This window comes from Lagenorhynchus albirostris, chromosome 2 (genome assembly GCF_949774975.1).
Source record: "Lagenorhynchus albirostris chromosome 2, mLagAlb1.1, whole genome shotgun sequence".
Classification (NCBI taxonomy): domain Eukaryota; kingdom Metazoa; phylum Chordata; class Mammalia; order Artiodactyla; family Delphinidae; genus Lagenorhynchus; species Lagenorhynchus albirostris.
In genome coordinates, this window is record NC_083096.1 from 146,347,986 (window position 1) to 146,374,057 (window position 26,072).

The following is a 26,072-nucleotide window of genomic DNA, read 5'->3' on the forward strand; positions in this document are numbered from 1 at the left end:
TATAACAGAGTCAATCACTAAGACTTTGTAACAGAAGGTTGGAAACAAATGTCTGTCAGTGGGGCACTGCCTAGTTTATATACGACTGTTTAAAAAAATGAGGTAACCATGGACTGAGAAAGAATTCTCTCTAAGATATGTTGAGAGGAAAAAAAGTTGATCCAAACATTGTGTTTTTATTTTTTATTGTGTTTTTATCCCATGCGGCTTGCAGGATCTTAGTTCCCCAAGCAGGGACTGAACCCAGGCCCTCAGCAGTGAAAAGCGCAGAGTCCTAACCACTGGCTCACCGGGGAATTCCCCAAATGACATGTTTGTAGTGTGCTACCTTTTGTGTGCGTTGGGGCAAAGGGGGTAGGGGGAGGAATATCTACTTGTTGGTGTGTAAATGATCTCTGGAAGTTTGTATGAGAAACTGGTAATGTGAGATGCCTCTGGGGAGTGTGCCTGGGTGCCTGGAGGACAGGGGTAGAAGGGAGATTGTTCATTGTAAATTCTTTCATATCTTGTTGACTTTTGAACCAGGTAAATCAATCAATATAATTCACTTTACGGTTATTTAAAGTGCCAGGTGTCCGGATGGGGCAGTGGAAGCCACTCCAGGCTGGTTTTCGGAGGAGCCAGGTTCTAATTCTTATTCCTTCACTAACTTGCTGGCTGACCTTAAGCAGGAAACCTCCCCATTCCGAGCTGATCTGGGAAATGTCAGAGAAACTGGTTTCGAATAGCTCCCACATCCAGAGATATAAACGGCCGTTTTTCCTTACCCATTTCTTAAGTCATCTCTCTACCACCTCCTTTCCTCTGCAGCTCATCAAAAGCTCAGAGGAGAAGACAGACAATTGAAGAAAATAAAATTGCAAAGAGGACTTTTATAGGGCTCCTGTTGATTCACTGCATATTCCACCTCCAAAGCTGAAAATGATGAGTTTAATATCACCCAGCGCTCTGCATCTTGTATCTCTCAGAAGGCAGCTTACGCCACCCAGAGAACTGGGAGCTCAGCAAGACATGATCTTCCACTCCAAGCCTGAGGCAAATGAAATGACAGTCATGAGGCCCACATTCTAGAAGCAACATGGTTTTCATTTGGTCTTAACTTCGTTTGAAAGTGTCCCAAGGAGGGAGAATTCTTCCAAGCCTGGATTTTTCTTCTTTCCCAGGACTACATGCTAGAAAGCAGATGGAAAGGTGGCCAGGTCTTGCCATGACTGTTTCTAGTCTTACCCATTAATGGTGATACGTTCACTGTGTCAAGGGTCAGGAGACCTGGGTTTCAGTCCCAGTTATTCCCATGTTACTCTCAGAAAGGACAGATATATAGAAAGAGAAAGTCAGATTTGAGGGACATTGAAGTTCTAAGGGCCTGAAAATTCCCCCGTTCCTGGCAGTCGATTGCAGTGTCTGGAATGATCCCTCTGGGTGGTTTATTCATTCACTCTGCATCTGGCTGCTGAGCATCCTTCACGGACAGGCACTGGGTGCTTTCCAGGCAATCCCCCTACCTTCGGGGAGCTCATAAATGAGAAGGTTAACAAATAACATTGCATCAAGCTAGGGAGTGCCTTAAATACATGTGAGCAGAGAGCAGAGAGAGACTAGTCACAATTACCTTTATAGACAACAAGGTTATTTTTTCCCATACACTATGTATTATTGTGGGGTACGTGTGGCATCATGAAGTGAGGTTAAATAAAAGAATTAACTAAGATGTCCTATGTAAAGCTCCCAGAATGGTGTCTGGCATGCATTAACTATGCAGTAAATGATAGTAATGATTATCGCTGAGTTGGATTCCCACTCTAACTCTCTGAGGTTGGAATTAAAATACCCATTTTTCAAATAAAAATTTCGAAGCGGGTACATGATTTATCCCAGAATCCCTCAGCTAGAAATGGCCCACTTGGGGCAAAACCATTAGCAGGTCCAATTTAAATACAATTATGTCACCTGAAGGTGTTTCTCATTAATCAGAGAAACAAATTCTGCTAATGCCTTTAGTCATGAATGTGTTAACTGTTCTGGGTAGGTAGCATCACTTCAGAAGACCTCTAAAGAGGGCTGCTAATGGTAGCGCTCTGAGACCCTGAAGGCGGATGGTGTTAAAAGTAAGGAGAGGGATTTCCCTGGTGGCGCAGTGGTTAAGAATCTGCCTGCCAGTGCAGGGGACACAGGTTCGAGCCCTGGTCCGGGAAGATCCCACATGTTGCAGAGCAACTAAGCCTGTGCTTCACAAATACTGAGCCTGCACTCAAGAGCCGCGAGCCACAACTACTGAGCCCGCGTGCCACAACTATTGAAGCCCTCACGCCTAGAGCCCGTGCTCCACAACAAGAGAAGCCACGGCAATGAGAAGTCCACGCACCGCAACGAAGAGTAGCACCCGCTCACCGTAACTAGAGAAAGCCCGCACGCAGCAACAAAGACCCAACACAGCCAAAAATTTAAAAATAAATAAATATATTAAAAAAATAAAAGTAAGGAGAACTTGATCCTTGCTACTCTCAACCCCTCCAATCACATTGCAGATAATTGCTACATCTGAAGAGACATAGGGCTAGCTCACAAGGAAATGTGTGTGTGTGTGTGTGTGTGTGTGTGTGTGTGTGTGTGTGTGTTTAAGGCATACTCTGTGGCCCCGATGTCTCATTTGTTATCCTTTCTCTCAATAGAAAACAAGCCTGGAGTTTTATATTGACATCCATGCCCACTCCACCATGATGAATGGCTTCATGTATGGCAACATCTTTGAAGATGAGGTGCGGTTCCAGAGGCAGGCCGTCTTCCCCAAGCTCCTCTGCCAGAATGCCGAGGACTTCTCCTACGTGAGTGAAGAGTTCTCAGTCAGGCAGCCCCAGCTTCCCTCCCCAAACTGCCCCCTCCCTCCCATCACCACCCTGTCTTTCCCCTCACTCAATTCAGTTTGATTTAACATTTCACAGAACACCTACTCTGCTCTGGGTCTTGCGTGGGTGATAAAGATAGAGGTAAACAAGCTCTGCCTGTACCTGCAAGCAGCTCGTCACCCATCAGGGAGGGAGACTCTCTGAAAAGACAGCGCTTGGTTTGTCCGAGGAGCTGACATTGGTTTCGTTGATCTGATTCCAGCACTAACAAGAGAAGAAACTCACTGAGCATCTCCCAGCGCCAGACCCTGGCCCAGGGTCTGCTTTCACAGACCTTTGGCCTTCATTCTGTTAGAAGGAGCCTAACATGTCTGCTGACGGGGGTCATATGTCCACCATCCTCTTCCTCCATAGCCCTTTCTGGGCCCCAATTTCTTTGTCAGTAATTTGTGGGTGATAATTTTTTGCCTTGCCTGCCTCGTAAATTCCTGGGAGGACAAATGCAATAATAGATATGAAAGTACTTTGCAGGCAGTAAAGATCTCAACAGACTCCAGAGACTGTTGTTACTACCCCCTTACATGCCAGGAAGGACTGGAGAGGCTGTGGACTGGTAGTTAGAATAATTTGCAGCAAAAAGGAATATTGAGAAATAGCAGGGAAGATAAGGAGGGGAATCAACCTGTGGTGGAAGCAGACTTGGGCAAGAGTTTTTGCACATTTTTCTTTGTTTTGATACGAGATCTCTGAGGCCTGTTATTTCCGTGTGGCCAGAGGGGGAGAGGCCCACAAAGGGCATGGTAATTTTTGAAGGTGATGAGCTGAAAACGTGCCTGCTCGTTGCTTCAGGCCTAGACATTAGTGGAGGGAGGATGAATTTCTCCATGAGGTAAGATGCACTTTGAATCCCAGAATCTTGGAATGCCCCACCAGGAAAGGAACTGGGGGACTATTTGGCCCAATCCAACACTTTATACCCAAGAGACACTTAAAGCCCAGAGAAGTTGGGTGTCTAGGGCAAGGTCCCTCAGCATTTGAAGCAGGTAGAGTGAGATGACTGCTCATTAGCAGCTTGGGGATAAAAACAGCCGTGCTTATTTCTGTGCAATCTCTGGAGGATGGCCAACCCTTGTCTTTTTGAAACCACTCCAGTTTCAGAGCAGAGTGTGGTCTTCTGGAGGAGACCCTGGGAGACTGTGATTCTCCAGGAGGCTGGGCCACAGACTTCAGAGACCCTCACAGGGGTGAGGTTTCCAGGGTCTACAAAAAGGGTGTAGTCTAGGAGCTTTATTTCTGGCCTTGCCTGATGGCGTTCCTGCATTGCAGCCTCCTTAAGAGCTTAGGGCTTGGGTCAAGGTCATCTATCCTAGTCCAGCCTCTGTCTCCCCTCTTCTCTGATTCTCAGTACCCAACTCTAGAACGAGAGAGTTGGATTTCACTACATGAGCTTCAACTTCAACAGTCCTTTCTGATCTGAGACTCTAATTTTCTGGTCCTTTCCTTTACCTCAAAAGGCGCACACACATACATACACACAGCTCTCTTTCTTTCAGCGTCTCTATATCTGTCTTGTTTTGCTGTTTTCTTTCTCCCTCTTTCTCCCCACCCCCTTTTCCTTCTTCTCTTATATTCTGCTGAACAGGCATGCCTTCTCTTATTAAAACCAGGTTCTTCATTTACTGTGATTTCCATGGGTTAGCATAGAAAGCCCTTCTAACCACAAGTGAACTGACCCTCACAGCTCTGTAAAAGAGATGTGATTTTTACCACCGCTTTACAGATGAGGAAACTGAGGCAATAAGGCTAGTTGCCTAACATCTCACACACTTTTGAAGAGTGTGTGAGATGTTAGGCAATAAGGCTAGTTGCCTAACATTTCACACACTTGAAATGCGGACCTGCTGGCTCTTTCCTCTCTATCCACTGTGATGGGGGTAGTAGACACCCAAGTAAAGAAGAGCCGTGATCCCTGTGCTCTGGTGATGCTGAGCACGAGTTCAGCTGTCCCTAACGGAGGGGGAGCTTTGTGAAGGAGGGTTGGGGCGTCTGGAGTCACTTAGTCCTGGTCCAGGCCTGTGTCACTTACTATGAACTTCCATTACCTCACCTTAGAGGGGAAACATTACGTCACCCCTGTCGAGGGGGTGAAGCCTAAATGAGATACTATATGGGAAACAATATCATAAAGTTGAAAGCAGGGCCCAAATTTCAGTCTTGATTATCGTAATATCATCCTTATTCTCTGTCTACTTTTCCTTGCTCCCTCTGTCCCCATTCAGATTTCCACAAATCTTTGTTAAATGGCAGTTACCATGCCCTAAGAACTGCGCTAGGTGCTTTCATTTAATTGTTTGTCTATTTAATCCATCCTTACAATAATCTTGCAAAGTGGGAGTCACATACCACTTTTCAGATGAGGAAGCTGAGATCCAGAGGTGCTCGCTCAAGGTCCCATAGCCAGCAGGTGTCCAGCCCTGATTCTCTCCTCCCTTCTTTGTCTCTCACAGTCCAGCACGTCCTTTAACCGAGATGCCGTGAAAGCAGGAACTGGCCGTCGCTTCCTCGGTGGGCTGCTGGACCACACTTCGTATTGCTACACCCTCGAGGTTTCCTTCTACAGCTACATCATCGGTGGCACCACGGCCGCTGTGCCCTACACGGAGGAAGCCTGTATCCTTCGCAGGTCCCCCCCACCCCCCAGCCCTGGACCAGCTCGCATCCAGCTGAAAGTACCCAAGTCCGCCAGGATTTACCAAGCAGGTCAGGAATTTGGTCTCCAACTCAGGTGAGGGCTGAGACTCTGGGGTGAGGATGGACATGACTGGTTCTGCTGGTGTCATCTCTGGATTGTCCTGTTTGCTCTCTGCCCTCCTAAAGGACACCCCCCTCCATCTGCCTGTGCTATGCCTCAAGTCTTCCTCGGGCGCTTGGACCCATGGCCTTCCCATACCTGTGTTGCTCCCCTCTCTCTCTCCCCTCTGTCCCCTCACAAAGGAGTGAATCTTCCATCGTCTGAAGTATGTAAGTACACAGGCCAGATGCTCATCCCGGGGCTGCTAAGGAAGACTTTGACAGTCTTGGCCCCTCCTTCTCACCCTGAACATGTCTCTCTCTCTCTCTCTTTCTCTTTTTTTTAAAAATTTTTTATTGGAGTAGAGTTGATTTACATTAGTGTGCCAATCTCTGCTGTACAGCAAAGTGACTCAGTTATACACATACACACATTCTTTTTTTAATATTCCTTTTCATTATGGTTTATCCCAGGAGATTGGATAGAGTTCCCCATGCTCTACAGTAGGACCTTGTTGTTTATCCATTCAAAATGTAATGGTTCACATCTATTAACCCCAAACTCCCAGTCCATCCCTCTCCTTCCCCCACTCCCTCTTATCAACTATACGTCTGGTCTATAGACCAGACGTCCATCTCTCTGTGCTTATGCCCCCGCCCTTTGTCTTCCCTCTGTGCACTACTTTCCCTTTCGCTTGTCTGTACCCGCCTTGTCCCCTCTACTTTTATTTATTTATTTATTTATTTTTGGCTGCGTTAGGTCTTCGTTGCTGTGCGCGGGCTTTCTCTAGTTGTGGCGAGCGGGGACTACTCTTCGCAGCGGTGAGCAGGCTTCTCATTGCGGTGGCTTTTCTTTGCTGCGGAGCATGGGCTCTAGGTGCGTGGGTTTCCATAGTTGTGGCACGCAGGCTCAGTAGTTGTGGCTCACGGGCTCTAGAGCACAGGTTCAGTAGTTGCGGCGCATGGGCTTAGTTGCTCTGCGGCATGTGGGATCTTCCCGGACCAGGGCTCGAACCCGTGTGTCCTGCATTGGCAGGCGGATTCTTAACCACTGTGCCACCAGGGAAGTCCCCATCCCCCTCTCCTTCTGTCTGTCCCTCCAACTCTCGCCTTGTGTTTTTCTCTTACTTCATGTGATGTGTTCCTCCCTCTCCTCCTCCATCTTCTCTCCTTTCCCCACCATCCTTTCCTCTCTGTCTCCCCTTAGCCTCACTCCATCTTCCCTGCCTTCCTGCTCGTCCGCTGTGCATCTTTCTCTCTGCCTTTGCATTTCCTTTGCCAACTCGCTTTTCCTCTTGGCTTCCTCATAAAATGTCCCCGAAAACCCCCAAGCCTGTCATGATGAAATTAGAGGTCACTTTCTAGCTTGCTTGATTTTTTCAGGGATTATTTAGTAATTCTAGTTTCCTGAGTATTGATTTTCATTTCAAGGTCAGTACATAAGGGTTGTGATAGATTGTGACAGTTTCTGCTTTTCTTTACTTTTTGTTTTTGGACTGACCCATTTCTCCTTTCTGAACACTTTGTTTTCTCAGAGAAAGAATTATAGTTGATGGAAAAGAAAGGGAAAGGATACTATTAACTCTCTATATACAAACTCTCTCTCCCCAGAAGTGGAAGTGCTCCTTTCAGCCTTGACTGAACCCTTGGGGAGTGTTTGTGGAGTTCTTACCACACTCTGTGCAGGAAAACTTCCTTTCTGGTCGAAACATGACTTAGCACTAGTCCACACAGCTGGTTGCACCCTCGTGGCTCTGGGGGGTCCAGTTACCTAGCTGGGAACATGGGAGCAGGGTGATGGCCTCAGAGGGAGGGGCGAGCAGTAGGCAGATGAGGTGTTAGACCAGTGTTCCAGATCCAGTACCTCACTGGAGAGACTGTGGTAAGAACTGAGGGTGAGTCCCCCCGCCGCCCAGTCACCAAGACCGGGACAGTCACCTTGAAGTCTGCTTTAGTAACTACCTGGCTCACCGGTCAATGGAGTAGGCTCTGCTCTGCAGCAGAGGACCCTTGGTTTCCAAAGTCCTGGCCATCTCTATGTGCCACACTGCCCCCCACACACACACACACAATGGTGTGCGGCCCATTGCTTCACCAGGATCCGCTAACTCCTGTGCTCCACGCATACGCACATTCCGTGCTGCCCCTGCCTAGCTTGCCCCTGATGTGGTAGCAAAGGGGACAGAGGGAGTTGTCTGAAAGAAGAGTCTGAGCATGCGCACCAAAGGTATCCCACGTGTGAGCCTTATCTCAATGAGATAAGCGTCCCGCCAGGTGTGGCCTGCACTTAGTTTGTGGCTGATTTCTGATGTCCAGTTTGATGGGTTCTCCTACCCTATCTCAGCACCTCCAACATGCTTTTGTGTTAGAAGCAAATGTTTCTCTCAGTGGAAGGCCCCTCCCTTGACCCAGGCCCAGGGTTTCCTCCCCTCAACACCCAATACTCATTCATCAAAAGTAAGTACACCATTAGCACATGCCAGGTATCCTACTAGGCACTGGGGTAAAATATTGACCCAGAAACCATGGTCCCTGACTCACAGAGCTTTTGGTCTACCTGAGGAGCCGGAAAAGGAAGAGGCAGTTATAATCTGTGGGGTAAGTTCTGTGGTGGAGGAATTCCAGAGAGCCATGGGAAATGTTCATTTAAATATATATATTGAGTGTCTGCCATAAGCCAGGTGAAGCTCTAGGCACAGGGGATGTGTAGCAGGGAACATACTGAAGACAAAAATGTCTGCATATGGGGGTAGGAGGAGACTCAAACACAGTTTCGGGAAGTCAGGGAAGGCTTCCCGGCGGAAGAGACATCTAAGCTGAGTTTTTAAGACTGAGTAGAAATTAGGCAGATTGCTTGGGGTGGGTCGTTGTAGGGAGGGCATTGCAGACAGAAAGGGGAGGAAGGAAGGTGGACTGTTGGAGCTGTAAGGGGTCGGGTACGGCTGAAGGACTTCAGATGCAGGAGATGAGACCAAAATGGCAGCCTGTTAGGAATTTAAATGGTAAGGACTGTGAAGAGCAGTAGAAGGGCTTTAAAGAGCAGTGGGAAGCCCCTCTGGCTGCAGTGGGAAGGTTAGATTGGAGGGGCCAAGGCTGTAGACAGAGACACACTAGGAGGCCATTATGACAATCCAGGTGGGAAATGACTCAAGCCTAGACGTGGGTGGTGCTGTGGAATATTTAGAATGTGGCACTGAGAAGACTTGGGAAGTGATTGGATGGGGATGTCGGTGGGGACCAGAAGCCAGCGTTTGGAAGGGGTTAAGGGTGATGGGTAGCGAGGCTGTGCAGGAGCTGAACAGACCACGGTGCTGTCATCTGTCATCTAGGGGACAAGAAGAGGAATCTGGAGTTTCTCCAGAGAAGTGCAGGCCAGTTCAACACACATGAGTGTGATTTAACCTGGTTCTTGTTTGAAATGCATTTAAAAAAAAAAAAAAAACAGAGGGAGACTTCAGGCAGACAGATTGTGATCTTTGTTGGCTGCTGGCTCTGTGTCCCAATCAAAAAAAGAAATTACATGGTCTGATAGGAATGGCAATATGGTCTGGGAGGAAGTGTCCTCTAAACTGGGAGTCAGGAGACCTGGATCTGATGACAGCACCAACATCATCCCACCCTTCGGCAATCCTCCAGCTGCCCTGAGGTAAGCTTCATCACCCTCACAAAGGCAACCAAGAACCTTCCTGCTTTCTTAACCCCTGCTGTAGGAATAATATTCATGAAAAGAGAGCAGACTTTCAATTGAGACAGATCTGGATTTGAATCCAGGCTCAGCCATTTACAGGATGTGTCACCACGGGCAAGTTATATAGCCTCACTGTGTCTCAGTGTCCTTGTCTGTAAGAGGAGGACCTAGTAACACTCAACCTCACTGAGTTGCAAGGAGGTTAAATGAAATAATATATATGAGTGTGCACCGTAAGCTTTAAATATTAAGCGACTATTGGTTAAAACATCGAAGAGGTTTACGTGACTATGAATGAGGACCCGCATTTATGTTAAAGAAGGTTGTCAGGGCTGTGAGAGCAAAAGACCAGGGGCTGTGTTGATAGGGTACGCGGGGCAAAAGGCCTTGGTGGGATCACCGTAACGGAGGACCTGGACCTCAGAACGCCATGTGGTTCACACAGCGAGTGGGTATGTGCAGTTCCCACATACCCACTCGCTGTGTGGGGTTTTAATTCTGTCATCCAGAGTATGCCCTTCCCAGCATCAGGGTGCATGAAGGCCAAATTAGCTAGCCAGAGGATGCTGGGTGAGAGGAAGACCAGAGAAGAGCTAGGGGAGGTGGAGAATCCTGAGGGATATTTCACCAAGGCCCACAGTAGTGTCCACCTCCTTACCTTCCAGAACATATGTATCTGTCGGTTTAATTTTTCTCCCTGGAAAAGCAGCAGCTAAACATTACCAGGGTCTTGCTCTCTGGCTCTCCTCCCCACTACATCAGGGTAATATAGCCATAGACACTGATGCTTCCCTAGCTGTGTGACCTTGGGCTGGTTATCTCACCACTCTGAGCCTGTTCCCCCATTTGTAAAATAAAAATAATAATACTCACTTTGGGTGAGGTTTATCAGGGTAGCGAAAAGATGCAATAGATCTCCAATCCCCTTGCACTGCCTGGCACCTGATAGGAACTCAACAAATGTTCCTCTGCCACCACTTTTCTCATCTCCATGCAAACTGCATGACTTTCCTTCCACTGGTTGAATCTTCAACCCGATGATCTGTCTTTGAATCCAGCAACCGGGGCTTTGAATCCTGATTCCATCACCATTACTGGGTAGCCTCAAGCAGGCCCTGTCCCTTCTCTTAGGCTCAGTGTCTGATACTTCCTACCTGTCAGAGCTGCACAATGAAACTCTGTGTGGACTTGTCTGTATTCTGGTTCCTTCCAGCTCTAATATTCTAAGATTTTTCTGATTCTAAAATTTAAAATTTTATAATTCCCTGTTTAGATGAATTTATGATATCAAGAATCCACAGTTGTGTTATGTATGAGTCTTAACACTGAGTGACCCCATGAGCATGAGTTTCAGTCCAGTAGGGAAAATCAGCACAGAAGTGTCCTGGACAACTGATCAAGCCAAGACGATAGCTATTTTCATTCTTTTAGTTAAAGGGTTCTTAATCGAGGGCTTTATGGATGGGCTTCAAGAAGAGCCTATGAACTGTCTAAAATTTATGCAAAACTGTGAGTACAAATGTGGAGTTCATTTTCTGGGAGGAAGACTTCTAACTTTCAACAGAATCTAAATGAAGCCATCCTCAGAGGCTGCTGCCCTGGCTGGTGGTCTCTGTTCAGGTTGTAGCAAGAATACAGCTCTGGTCAGAGGCGTGGGTGTGAGTTCTGCTCTCTGTCATTCTAGCTGAGGACCCTAACTCAGTTATTTAACCTCAGTTTCTTCATCAGGAAAGTGCAGATAATGATTATTTACTTCACAGTGTTGTTTGGAGAGTTACGTGAGAGAAAGCGGATAAATGACTGGCCATATACTCAGTGCCATTAAATATTAGCTCCCTTGCCTTTCCTTCCTGTGGTTTGTTGTTTCTGTTGTTGTTGTGAAATGATAAATTCCTGAGAATTTTGGACCATTCTTCAGAAACCTTATTTACATTTTACTGGCCTGCCAAGTAATAAATATGCTCTGTTCAAACAATTTTAAAAAAAGAGAGAGAGAGAGAGAGAAAGGCTAAACTGGAATCATAAAATAACCCAGAGTTTCTCTGGCCTTTGTTTATGGTCTGGTTACAAGCCAAAAGGAAATAGCTCTTTGACATAATGGATGAGAAAAACATTGGAAACAGAGACCTTGGGTCCTAAGCAGACTGTTTTCCACACACACTTATAGCTGTGGACACCTTGAAATCAGAAAATGCTGTCTCTAGGAGAAGGGAACGGCTGCTGTAGCCAAGACGAAATGCAGAGCTTTAGAACTCAGTTATCTTGGTCTCGATTCAGAGCCCACTATGTGCCTTGTACTGCGTCCTCTGAAACATACAGCAGACATTGAAGATACCATTTATATACTCATCCATCCCACAAAACTCGCTAGACCCTAGAAATAGGCAGATGAATAAGGCATGGTTCCTGCCTTCAAGAAGGAGACAGTTTTGAGAGGAGGGAAAAAGGTAGAGACAGCAGCACAGAGGGATAAATGATCAGGCAGAGGGAAGCTCTGCTGGTTGGGGATGCACATGGGAGCCATCTAACCCTGCAGGAGCGGTGAAGAAGGAAAAGGAAGAAGGACTTCCTGGAGGAGGAGTAACTAGGGCTCAGGCCTCCAGGGTGGATGGGATGCAGACAGCAGAAGCAGGGTAGAGCCGCCTTCCTGGTAGAAGGAGACAAACAGGAGAAAGCCCAGATGCCAGAGAGAGGATGTGCATCCAAAGTATTGGAAGGAAGTTGGAGTTGGGCCAGAAACAGTAGGTGATAAATAAATATAGGCAGAACCAGACCACGAATAGAAGGAGAAAGATTTGTGAGCTATGTAACAGGTACATTAAACAGGAAACAGCGTACAATTATAAAATATGGTTTGTCTCCCATTGACCCTGCCCATAGATGCGTATAGATTCTACATCTAGATCTAGAGATATAAAAGCTCTTACAAACCCCAAGGCTTTCTAATCACTCTCGGGAAATTAAAAGTTTTCTAATTAATTCTGGTCACCAAACAGTCTCAGTTCAGCAATGACTGTGTCTCGTCCAATCAAAGCCATTGAACCTCTTCAAAGTAAAACCTTCCACATCCTCTAGCTCAGGCCTGTCTCAGACAGGCTGCTCGAGGTGACTCCTGTTTTCCCGACTTCATTTTCAGCCCTTTCCCCCATCTGGCTAACCCTAGATATTTACCCCTCCAAGGCAGAGCAGCATGAGGGACAGAAGGAAAGTGCAGGAAAGGTCTTGGGTGACTGGTACTCCCTGAGAGCGCCTGGCAGTCCCTTGTGGGCCTCCTCAGACACACCTGCCCCGGGGCTGGAGAACGCTGACGTGGGCAAGTGCACGTGCTCAGGCCGATTGTTCATGGGTCCTCCCTGAGTCCACGGTGATCTGGGGTTCACCTCCGTTAGGGCACTGCACCCTCCGGTGGCCCTCTTGTCTGACGGAGAGCTAAAGTTTGCAAATCTGGTTTTCTGGTTTCCTTTTGCAAGTCCTGCCTGGTAGTTTCCTACCTCACTTTGCAATGTGGAATCTACAGACTTGGGATCTCAGCAAAACCAAGACTAAGACAGTTCCATCTTAATAACATGTTCTATTATCTAACTGGTAGAACTGACTATTTTGGGTGATGGCTTGGGTGTGGAGGTAAACGAAGAAGTCAAGGAAGATGCCCAGTTTCTCAACTTGAACAACATGGCAGACGGTGGCGCCAATCACTTAAACACAACTATTGGAGAAAGGGGTTGGAGAGGGGGATATTCTGAGCTCTGTTTGGGATGTGTTAAGTGTAGGGGGCTCATGTGACATACAAATGGAGAAGTTTGGTAGGCATATGGTTCTATGGGCCAGAATTTCTAGGAAGAGACCTGGGCTTCAGACAGCCTCTTCCACAAGCTACTGTAGAGTCATAAGGAAGGAAGGGATTTTCTTGGTGTGCACCGTCAAGGTGGGCTTTCCCTTGAGTTGGTGAAAAGGATGCTGGGCTGGGAGTCAAGATCCCAGTTCTGGAACAGTCTTCTGCCCTCCCCCCCTCATAAAGCTGTGTGACCTTGGTTAAATCATTTTACTTCTCTGGCTAAAGCCTGGTACTAGGTAGACCCTCAGTGAATGTGAATGAATGAAGGAATGAATGAAGTGGAAGGAAGCTTCACCTGCATCTGCTAGTTGGCTCACTAATAGGACAGTGAGTGTGAATATGTGTGTGTGCTGTGGTGGTTAGAAGGTGGAGGGGAGTACTGCCTGGGTTTTCTTTCTTGGGGAGGAAGCTTCACTTTTTATACAGAAGAGTAGGAAGCAGTCAGGTCTGACCTGTTGGGTGGCAAGGAAAGATACCCAGGTACTTCCTAGTTCCTACTTGTGATGGCCAAGGTCAAGCCTTTGTTAAGATTCATAAACAAAATAATGCTTCGAAAAGAGGGCTTTGGGAACAGACGACTAAACGGGACTGAAGCCGGTTAGAATCTTTTTTCTCCTCCACGCAGACATGGACTAGAATTTGGTCTGTAAATACAAATGCTTACTAAATGGCTGAATGACTGGCTGAATGAATGAATGATTAATAGTAGTAGTAATAACGGTAAAAATAATAATGTTGAGATGTGCTTCATGGGATGGGTCAGGCTCCCTGCATTACAGGATGGGCTTTGCCTCCAGCTTGCCATGTAGGTTTGGGGAGTTCCTTTCTCTTTGGGTCCAAATTTTCCTATCTTTCGATTAGAAGATGAAATGATATGATCTCCAAGTTTATTTCCAAATCATTAGGTAGATAGATAGACAGATAGATAGATAGATGGATATAGAAAGAATCATTTGATTTTTGGCCTTTGAGATAAGTACCTTTTTTTAAAAAATCTTTATTGGAGTATAATTGCTTTACATTGTTGTGTTAGTTTCTGCTGTATAACAAAGTGAATCAGCTATATATATATATATATATATATATATATATATATATATATATATATATATCCCCATATCCCCTCTCTCTTGCATCTCCCTCCCACCCTCCCTATCCCACCCCTCTAGGTGGACACAAAGCACTGAGCTGATCTCCCTGAGCTATGGGGCTGCTTCCCACTAGCTATCTATTTTACATTTGGTAGTGTATATATGTCCATGCCACTTTGTCCCACCTTACCCTTCCCCCTTCCCATGTCCTCAAGTCCATTCTTTACGTCTGTGTCTTTATTCATGTCCTGCCCCTAGGTCCTTCAGAAGCTTTTTTTTTTTTTTTAGATTCCATATATGTGTGTTAGCATACAGTATTTGTTTTTCTCTTTCTGACTTACTTCACTCTGTAGGACAGTCTCTAGGTCCATCCACCTCACTACAAATTATTCAATTTTGTTTCTTTTTATGGCTGAGTAATATTCCATTGTATATATGTGCCACATCTTCTTTATCCGTTCATCTGTCAATGGGCACTTAGGTTGCTTCCATGTCCTGGCTATTGTAAATAGAGCTGCAATGAACATTTTGGTACATGACTCTTTTTGAATTATGGTTTTCTCAGGGTATATGCCCAGTAGTGGGATTGCTGGTCATATGGTAGTTCTATTTTTAGTTTTTTAAGGAACCTCCATACTGTTCTCCATAGTGGCTGTATCAATTTACATTCTCACCAATAGTGCAAGAGGGGTCCCTTTTCTCCACACCCTCTCCAGCATTATTTGTAGATTTTTTGATGATGGCCATTCTGATGGTGTGAGGTGATACCTCATTGTAGTTCTGATTTGCATTTCTCTTAATAACTAGTGATGTCGAGCATCCTTTCATGTGTTTGTTGGCAATCTGTATATCTTCTTTGGAGAAATGTCTTTTTAGGTCTTCTGCCCATTTTTGGATTGGGTTGTTTGTTTTTTTGATATTGAGCTGCATGAGCTGCTTGTATATTTTGGAGATTAATCCTTTGTCAGTTGCTTTGTTTGCAAATATTTTCTCCCATTCTGAGGGTTGTGTTTTCGTCTTATGTGTTCCTTTGCTGTGCAAAAGCTTTGAAGTTTCATTAGGTCCCATTTGTTTATTTTTGTTTTTATTTCCATTTCTCTAGGAGGTGGGTCAAAAAAGATCTTGCTTTGATTTACGTCATAGAGTGTTCTGCCTATGTTTTCCTCTAAGAGTTTTATAGTGTCCGGCCTAACATTTAGGTCTTTAATTCATTTTGAGTTTATTTTTGTGTATGGTGTTAGGGAGTGTTCTAATTTCATTCTTTTACATGTAGCTGTCCAGTTTTCCCAGCACCACCTATTGAAGAGGCTGTCTTTTCTCCATTGTATATTCTTGCCCCCTTTATCAAAGATAAGGTGACCACGTGTGCATGGGTTTATGAGATAAGTACCTTTTACATATAGGGAAATTCAAGCCCAGAAAAGTCAAATAACATGCCCCGGGCTGCTCTCTCAATTCTGCCTGGTGGGCTTTGTCTTACTTTCCTCCCTGCTCTACAGTTGGCCCAGTTTCCCTTCCTTTCCTGTAGGACAAAACCCCGCAGAGGCTGGGACCCACCAGCCAGCTCTTGCCCGTCCTATAGCCCCACTCTCTGTAACCCCTGCCCCCAGTCTTGACATGTTTGTAGTCTCTGATCACCCAGACGTCCTGCCACCCAGACCCTGTCTGTCTCTGTGGTACCCCAGCTCAGCTGCCTTGCTCTTTGTGAACCCTGCCTTGGCCCTCCCATTTCCCACCTCCAGATCAAAGTGCACCTTCTACCCAGGCCTGGAAAACCAAAACGTCATTACCTTCCCGTAGCCTCCCTCATCCCCCCAAAATGAGGTTTCTAAGGGTTTTATCTGCTATTGTCAAGTTTATAGCCAAAATTCGAAATGCTGTTAATATTACTGACAGCAGAGAGGTACAAATTACAAAGTTGTAAAGTTATTTTATGGTGCTAACCGTCTACCTTCACTAGCAGTGCTGCAAGGCTCCATGGAAACCAAGTTGCTGATAAAAATAGTTGATATTGTCTCAGGATCATGGCTGTTCGCTGACAGTCAGAGAAATTCCAGCTGCTTCTTCAGAAATTTGAACCTGTTTGTTTATATTCAAGTTCACTTGCACACTTATATACACACTTACTTGTGTTTCTATTATCTTACTGTACAAATGTGGGGAGAGGCCCCAAAGTAGAAGAACTTTACCCCAAGTCTGTTCCAACCAGTTGCAGATTTGGGTCTCTGAGCAGCCCCAAGGACACTGAGAGGGACTGTCTGCCACATTGTAGGTGTTTAATAAGTAATTGTGGAATGGATGAATGCCTGGAACACTTGAAGGACTCAGGCAATATTGAGAACAAAGGTATTGAAAATTTTCTGTCTTTACAGTAAACAAGTAAAACCAAAGCAACTTTGGAAGGACTGCTTTGGGGGAACAAGGTCTCCTGTGTGGTAAGTTGCCTTAGGTATCTTAGTTGACACTATTAAACTCCACGTTAGCCCACAAGGCAAATGCAGCAACCCGCACAGCCACCACACACTGCTCTCGTGCCAGAATTGATGCCGACTGGCTGCATTAACAGAGGCCAATGTTGGGAGCAAGGAGGTGCTGGCCTTTCTTTGCCTTGTGGTGTCATCGACCCCTGGAGCCCTGTTCATTTCTGCCTACCCCCCACCTATGCAGGCCATTGAGAAAATGGTGCATGGCCTCTGAAGACCTAGGATGGGAGGGGAAGACAAAACTAGATTTACCACGTGTCCAGGTTTGCCTGGGACTGAGGGGTTTCCTGGGACAGGGGACTTGTGGTGCTAAACCCAGGACAGTCCTGGTAAAGCAGGATGGTTTGTTACCCAACTCAACACTGTTGCCTGTGAGGAACTGGCCAAGGAATCGGGGGTATTCTCCTTAGAAAGAAAACATCTGGGCTCTTTGCTTTGGTCAATTTCTAAAGAGTCATCATGCAGCAGAGGGCGTAGATCTGTTCTATGTGGCCCTAGAGGTCAGAACGAGAGCCAGTGGAGGCAGCTCCAGCTTGAACCTCTACGTGGGGGAGAACGGAGACCACACTTACTGAGCACTTATTATGGCCTGGCTTCTGGGGGTGCAGCGATGGGTGGTAACAGCGTCTGCCTGGAGAAGTTCCCGTGCGGTGGGCGGACAGGTGAGCGAGTGGCTGTCACAGTGTTGTGACAGAGGGGGCACAGAGGGTGGCGAGAAGCAGCACCGACCTGGAAGGGGCTTGCAGGCCAGGCAGGGAGGGCAGCGTGTGCAGAGTCTGCAGCCCTGGGAGAGCTGCTTCCCTCCTTTGGGCAAGTCAGGGGCTTGGGGTGCAAGTTGGAGAGTGAGAGTCAGTGAGGCTGGAGAGGTCTGTGGGAGCCAGTTGGTGAAGGACTGATGATCTGCTGGCAAACCAGCGCTGCAGGGAGAGCATCATGGCAGTGGGGAGGCCAGGGGGACGGTCAGGGGAGATAGGAGCGGGCAGCGGATAGATGGGTACCACCTCACCCAGTTACACTCCTCTGCTCTGCCTTCTTCCCGCTCCTTTCATCTTTAAAAGGATGTGCTCCCTGGACACTGGCTCTGAAATTAAGTCGATGGTCCCCCTTTTCCTGATTTCCGGAGGGAACCAACAATTGCAGTTTCTCAGATCGTCACATCTGACCAGAGGTTTGGGGCTATCTTTTTTTTTTTTTTTTTTGCCGTACGCGGGCCTCTCACTGTTGTGGCCTCTCCCGTTGCGGAGCACAGGCTCCGGACGCGCAGGCTCAGCGGCCATGGCTCACGGGCCTAGTCGCTCCACGGCATGTGGGATCTTCCCGGACCAGGGCACGAACCCACGTCCCCTGCATCGGCAGGCGAACTCTCAACCACTGCGCCACCAGGGAAGCGGTTTGGGGCTATCTTATTGGCATTGTTGTGAGGTGGACAGTGTTCTGATGTGAGACTCTTGAGCCCTGGACTTTGTTCATCCGGTTTTGGCCACTGACTTACTGTGGGCGTGATGCTCAGCAAATCTCTAGTCTTCCCTGGATCCCACTTTCCCATCTGTGAAATGGTGGGTTTGGACAAAGGGCCTCCATCCTCCAGGCCTCATTCAAAGGGCCTATTGAGCTTGGGTCTAACTCGCGTTTATTGAACATCTATGTACTGGACACAGTCAACCCTAGGATTTTGTTAACCCCCTGTGGGCACAGCCCAGTTGCCACAGGTCCACCAACCCTCCCTTTCTTCCAGAAAGATCTGGAGCCAGCACCTCAAATCTCACTTCCCAAGCAGCAGGCTGCATGCCCGGCGGGACATGCTGTCTGTCTGGAGTTTCTTATCCGTCAGTATTTTCCTCAAGATGATAAATGTCCTGCCAAGAAGAGGAGGCAGCTGCCAGCCCTGTCCGAGGCGAGGGCCCTTAGCTGAAGCTGTGGTCGTGCCTGGCGTGTTGATGTGTCTGGAGAGGCAGGAGGTGGGAGTTGTGACCGGGAGGATGAAAAATGGAACCTGGAAGGAGCAGGAGGTCAGGACCACTGCTCTCGGTCTGAGCACATTTTGCCATGAGTCAGTGGAGACAGGAGAGGAGACAGAGGATGCTTGGATTTCCGTTCAAAGCAAAATATATTTATGATACTTACAGAGCTCCTACAGGATGCTGAGCCCTGAATGGGCCATCAGGAAGTGAACAGCCCTTATGGGTGTATAAAGTACATTCAGAGCCATCATCTTGTTTGATTCCCCCCAGCAGTCTAGAGAGATGAGTGTTATTATCTATCTTCATAAATGGGGAGGGGGCGGTGCATGTTTTCCCTGAGTGTCTGTCCTTAGCCACAACCAGTTCCCGGCTCCAAAAGTGCAGAAACAGTCGAATAGAGGAAGCCTGCTCAGGTGACAGCTTGTAGATGGTGGAGCAGTCCCCTCCCAGAAGCTTGGATTTGTTTCTTCCTTTACCAAGTCCAAATCTCAGTGCCCTACTAGAGGACAGTTTCTTTGAAGAAACCAGCCAGACGGTTGAGCTAATTATAGCTGAGATGTAACTAAGAGATGCCATTGTTTGACAAGAGGAGGAAAAGAGCTTGGCGTTTGGAGCCAGGCTGACCTGGGTACAGATCTTGGCTCTGCTGTTTACTAGTTGTGTGACCTTGGGCAAGAGACCTAAGCTCTCTGAGCCCGACTTTGCCTATCTATAACAGTGATGATTATGCTACTTCCCTCATAGGGTTGTTTCAAGTAGACAGAAACATAAAAAAAAATCTCAGGTGCCTAATAAATTACCTGGAACATGGTAGGCACTCAATAAATAATCATATTATTACTGTTTCTGGTCAAGTACTGAATTGGGTGAAATCTAAGTAATAAGTGTCTGGACCATCGGGAAACAGTGATATCAGTGCAGGCTGGAGGTTTCATGGAAATTTCCATGAAGCGTTCTTAAGATTCTAAAGGGGTTCCTGAGATTCTTAAATAGCATCAATCCTTTTCAAAGTGCGTTTGGATTTCTCAGCTATCCCAGTCGAGTCAGACTCCAGCATCTGGATTCAGGTGCATGGTTTAGAAATTCTCATCAGGACAAAGTCGTCTATGGTCAAGATGTGGGACTGAGACCAAGACTCAGGGTGTGACAAGGTTAGGTATTTGGTGCCCAGAGACAATATATGGAAGCACTCCTTAATCCTGGTGTTGAGGAAACAGTAACATGCTTAAGTTCTCCTCAGGGAAGGTACGGACTGGAGAGTGCCGTGAGTTTCATTTTTTTTAATGTGATCACAGACAAGTGACACCCCACCTCAGTGCCTCGGTGTCGCCCTCTCCCTGCCGCTGCCCCCTTGGGAACGCTTGTGCAGATCAGATGGCAGAGTATTTAAGAAGTGGTTTTGAAAATTAGTCTTCCGTGTACTCAAGGAAGCGATGATTCTTGATGAAGGGGAGGAGGGGGGCCCATGGGGAGAAGTTGGAGGGACACTGCCCTTCAGGACAGAAATCTGGAATAGAGTAGGGGCGGGGCGGGGCAGGGCCAAAGGAGGCACTGGGCTGGGGCAAAGGCAGCCAAGGGGGACCCAGGCCAGGTCATGGCCCATCCTGTGTCTGCAGGGATGTGCGCAGGATCCTGGCTCCACTGAGAGCTGGTAACCCACAGACCTGAGCCGGAGGCTCGCCCCTCCTCCCCTCCCCTCCCTCCGCCTCTCATCTGCTTGCCTGGCGTTGACCACCGGCTGAGGCTCCAGCTCCGTTGCTGTTGTCTGGGGTTGAGGTGCCCTCTCCTGGCCCCCAGGGTGCATGGCTGCCTTTGAGAGTCTGGCTTCATCCCGCAGAGGGCTGGGAAGCCGCCAAGTCCTTTGTCTGGGCTGGGAGGAGGGAGGGACACATCCACTCACCTCTCCCAGTTTTCTCCCTGCATGGGCATCCCCCCTCCCGACTATTTCTTCCCTCTCCCCTCTGTCTCTGTCTCTCTCTCCTCTTCCCCACCAGTCTTCTCTGTCAGTCTATTGGACTCTGTCTCTCAGACAGACACACACACTCACACAGTGTCTAGTGTGCCCTCCTTCGCCTCCGCCTGCTGTCTTCTCGTTCCCCCCAGCCTCCTGTCTCCCCTCCCCTGTCCTCCACTTTTCCTTTCTCTCTCCTTCTTCCTCATTAGTTCCCTTCCTCTCTTAAGACAAACAGGGGAAACGTTTTGCACCAAATCTGCATTGGATTCCAGTGTCCTCTGCTTACACTCTGCTGTGCAGGTGCGCAGAGCTCCAGCCCCTTAACTGGTGGTGGTGAGGACTAAAGGGGCACAGGCAGCCTCAGCACTCCTTCCCCTTCCTTCCCTGGCAGCCCCACTAGGCTTTCTATTCTTCCTCTCCTCTCCAGTCCTCCACGCCCCCTCCCTCTTCCCCCTTCCCCTCTCCTCACACCTCAGTACAGATTCAGATTCAAATACCACTTATCGAGCTCTTCAGAAAAGCGGGGACTTGACCTTCACCTTGAAGGAGCTGTCTTTCAGGGATCACAGTCTGTCTTTTCTGCCTCCCCAAGTGGGCAGAGTGGATTTTTGACCAAGTGTGCCATCCGGGCCTGTGAACTGAGCTAAGGGACAACCAGAGGGTGTAAGGATGTCAAGGGAGTTCCTCTTCCCAGTGTGCCCTTGGTGGGAGTGCGGGGAGGAGTCATCTCCCGAGGTCCCACATGACGTCCTGGTGTATGCGTCGGTGGGCCAGTTACTTTAACGTGCTTGGCATTTGTTTACTGTGTGTGCTAGTTACAACAAAAGCCCATGCCACCCTGAAACCACACAAAGAATTTCCCAGCACTGAGCTCTTAAGGAAACCTCTCACCCAGGGCCCCATGTTGGGAGGAGTGACCTGTGGCCTCTTAAGCGTTCCTTCAGGAGATGCCAGCACCAGCGTCACGAGGTTGCCTCTCACAGTGTCCCCCGAGGAGAGCCGAGGGTACAATCCCAAACACGCTCCAGGTCGCAGCGATCTGACAGCTAGCTGGCTGCTGCACTAACACAGGCCGCGTCTTCCACACCTCCCTCGGGGAAGGTCGAGTCTCTCAGCCCAGCCACAGAGAAGCCAGGACAGCCAACTGGCCCAGGTTTAGGCAAGGGCCAGGACTGGAGGTATATGAGCCGGTATGGTTCAGTGGTTAGGAGCCTGGGGTGCTGCAGTCATACAGATCTGGTTTCAAACCTTAGCCCTGCCATTTCTGAGCCCTGCACAACTGTGGGCAAGTTGCTTCACCTCTCTGGACCACAGACTCCTTATCCACCGAAGAGAGATAATGGTACAAATTTCCCAGGGTTTTTGTGAGGTTAAATTAGAATGTAAGTACTTAACGTGCTGACTGTCTCCGAGTAAGGAATGGTAGCTCTTATTACACATTACAGTTCTGTGTGATCACTTCGTGGGGATCTGCTGAGTAGGTGGTCCGGAGGCCAGCTGTTTGGGGACCAGACTTCCTCCCTGGATGGAGAACCACCCGGCCCCCCATAGAGACACGGGCAGCCAGACAGCTAGTTTTAAAGCAAAGAGGATTTTCCTCTTTTGAGTTCCCCACAAGAACACTGTGACTGTAGTCTGCCCCACTTAGTTACACTAAGGGCAGACTGGGAAATCCCAAGTTCACTTCTCTTTGGCTAAGCATTTTAGTAATAATATTTGCAAGTGAACTTCTCTGGCATTTCTGGGGATGCACAGCATTTAAAGCACGAGAAGATATCTGAGTCGTGGAAAGTTGGGAAGATTTTGAGAGAAGGAAAATATTGATTGATGTCTGCCATGTGCCAGACACCGTGCTAAGTGCCTTGTTCGCTTATTAAATTCCCACAGCAGCCTTATGAAAGAGGCACCATTTCCTTCTTGCACATGAGAAAATGTTGGCTCAAGATACGAACGTACCCGAGGTCACACAGCTGACATGGGGCAGAGGCAGGTTCTGAACCCAGAGCCCTGTAAGCCCACAGCGCCTGCTCTGCTCCTGTGCTTACGGTTTCCCTGCCTCACCCGCACCCCTCCCCAACCCTCCAGCACCCCCTGCTCCTGGGGGAGGCAGCAGACCTCCAAGCCCTGGCAGAGCACACCCCTCTTTCCAAATACGCCAAGTCATACCGTCCCGCATCTGCTCTGGTTTCCTTCTGAGTGGCTGAGGGTTTTCACCTGGCCTGAACTCCACCGCGTCTCCTCACCAGAAGGTGACTGAGGAGGGAACGTTACTGGGCTCTGCTGAAAGTCATTTTTAGATTCTGGAGCAGGACAAGTAGGAACAATGACTTCACATGTGCATGACTAATGCAAAGCACTTTAATCTTCAAAATGTCAAACTTTATGGTCAGTGGCTGTTCCACAGCGAGCAGTGGCACTGCGAAAATTAAAATAGCAGGATGGCAGGGCGTGGAGACCGGGCGTCTCTGTAAGGGCAAACCGTCTCCAGAGGTCATGGCTGGAGCTGTGGGCCAGCTTTGAAGTACAAACTGAACCTACAACAGCATCGTAAGTGACTAACCATCTAAGGTTAAGATGTTTCAGGCAAATGGCCCGCGTTAGCGTAGCTCTTTACCACAGCCCTGAAAGACAGGCATTGTGGGCCCCATTTGGAGTAAGAAGTGGGGGAGGAGATTGAAGCTCAGGGCAGTCAGGGGATTTGCCCAAGGTCATGTAGTTAGCAAGTGCCTTTGCAGATTCTTTTTTTTTTTTTTAACATCTTTATTGGGGTATAATTGCTTTACAATGGTGTGTTAGTTTCTGCTTTACAACAAAGTGAATCAGTTATACATATACATATGTTCCCATATCTCTTCCCTCTTGCGTCTCCCTCCCTCCCACCCTCCCTATCCCACCCCTCCAGGCGGTCACAAAGCACCAAGCAGACTTTCCTGTGCTATGCGGCTGCTTCCCACTAGCTATCTATTTTACGTTTGGTAGTGTATATATGTCCATGCCTCTCTCTCGCTTTGTCACAGCTTACCCTTCCCCCTCCCCATATCCTCAAGTCCGTTCTCCAGTAGGTCTGCATCTTTATTCCTGCTTTACCCCTAGGTTCTTCATGACATTTTTTTTCTTAAATACCATATATATGTGTTAGCATACGGTATTTGTCTTTTTCTTTCTGACTTACTTCACTCTGTATGACAGACTCTAGGTCTATCCACCTCATTACAAATAGCTCAATTTCGTTTCTTTTTATGGCTGAGTAATATTCCATTGTATATATGTGCCACATCTTCTTTATCCATTCATCCGATGATGGACACTTAGGTTGTTTCCATCTCCGGGCTATTGTAAATAGAGCTGCAATGAACATTTTGGTACGTGACTCTTTTTGAATTATACTGTCAGCTTTCAAAGTCTGCTCTGTTGCTGCCACATCAGTTGCCTTTTGCCTTCATGGCTTAAAAGCAACATGAGCTCATCCGTGTTGGATCCATCAATGATCTAAGACCAATTTGGAACAAGTAATTAATGTCTTACTTCATATAACCTTAGATCCGTGTCAAGAAACAAGACCTTAGGAAAAGTCCATTGGGTTCTGGCCTTCTGAAAGTCAGAGGATCCAGGCTGGAAACCAGACTACCAGAAAATTACTGTATGAATGGGAGAGTTTATCTTCCCTCTCTGGACTTTTGGTTTCTTATTTATAAAAGTGTTAGAAGGAGTTGTGCAAAATCAAATGTTTACCAAGCACCCACTTTGTACCAGGTCCTGCTCTGGGCATTGGGAATCAAAGACGAATAAGACATTACTTCTTCCCACATGGGGGCAGTTGAACCAAGGAGTCTCTACTGTCCTTCCCAGTTTGGACATCCTACGAACTCAAATTCAGCCATAAGGAAGGATGAAGGGTCAAGGGACTTTGACCCTATACAGTGTGTCTTATCTCTGCTAGAACCTAGACCCAGTGTTTGGAGCTGTACCCCAGTGGGCCCAGGGTGAAAACATACACAGAGACCCCTGGGTCCAGATAGACACGCAAGTGAGCACATAGAAACCCAGGCATTGGCCATTCATTTGTTCAATCGTTCACTCATTCGTTTATGGAGGAGTTTCTGAGCACTCCTTCTGTGTCAGGCACCATACTGGGTGGCTAGAGATATAGAAAAGGGTCAGAGGAGGCCCCAGTATTCCAAGATTGTATGTACAATCTGATGGAGAAGTTGATGTGCAGATATTACAATTAATGGACCTTCTAGGGCCAGGCCAGAGACATGACACCACATGTATTCAGGAGCTGGGAATGTCTGGAGCTTCAAGCACCAGGAAGGACTGTGGGTTCAGTATCTTCCTTGCCCCACTGATGTTGGGCATATCTAGGTGACCTCCTTTGGCAAACGGGAAGCTAACAGAACGGACCCGGCTGGAGGTCTCCAACGTGCCTGTGCAGTGTGGCTTGGCACTGGCTATTCTAAAGACCCACCAGGAGAAGAGCGTGCCACAGGGAGCCACTGCCACTTTAGCCTGGCTCCAGAATGAGCACTGCGGACCCCCTGCAGCCTGCAGCCACGCCAGCCTGGAGCCCTACCTTCTGGCAGAGTTTATCCTACATCAGTCAAACCAGCCACCTGCAGACTTGGGAGAGAGAGAATGGAAAAGGTGGATGTTGTTTAAAACACATGGATACAGCTATTAGGGGAGGGAATGCTTGGAGACAGGGCTGAGCGGAGAGGTGAGGTCCTTATCTACGTGCCCTACCCAGGAGTGTAGGTGCTAGTCATGATGAGCGAGGGATGCCGTGATCTGATTTGCAGGATTCTCGACCCATAGAGAGAGGCAGCAACCATAAGACCCACTGGAGCTGGGGGGCCAGTAGACTTCCCAGCTGAGCTTTCCATCAGGTTGGCCTGTGAGGACCACAGCATCTTCTGTGCTCCCAGCTGTTGGGGAAAGTGTATCACAGAGATTCCCACCAATGCACTGATACCACAGCCCATGCACAGCCTCATGAGGCCTGGCGCAGCCCAGGCTCTAAGGCCAGTAACCTCCAGAAAAGGGCAGCCCCTCCCTTCTTCCTTCACTGTGCAAACAAATATCATTTTCTCTGTGAGTCACAGCATGAAACATTGGGAAGTACTGGCTTAGCATAAGGGGTCCAAGCCCTCCCCACCCTGCCAAGGACATGCTGTCTGCTCTGACCTGTTTCCTTCCCTGCAAGGTCTGTCTCCTTCAGGCCCCAGACATGTCTCCCTTCTCTCCGTTGGTGGGCAGAGAGCAGAGATCCAGTGTTGCACCTTTGCATCCATAATATACTGTCTGAGGATTTTTTATTACCCTGTCGAGACAAAGAGCGATGGGCTGCATTTAAATTCAGGACCCAACTGACTGCAGCCCTGTGTCTGAATCCTTCACAGCAGCCTCTGCTGTAGCTCCACGAGC

General features: G+C 47.9%; 1 protein-coding gene across 1 annotated transcript in view; it reads left to right on the forward strand.

Annotated features, from left to right (window-relative positions):
- Positions 1–26,072, forward strand: part of AGBL4 (AGBL carboxypeptidase 4) — a 1,285,194-nt gene that overhangs the window by 1,221,888 nt on the left and 37,234 nt on the right. The window contains exons 10-11 of the mRNA XM_060141936.1: positions 2,673–2,825; positions 5,354–5,516. Coding sequence (XP_059997919.1) covers positions 2,673–2,825; positions 5,354–5,516 — 316 coding nt within the window. The remainder of the gene's footprint in view (positions 1–2,672; positions 2,826–5,353; positions 5,517–26,072) is intronic.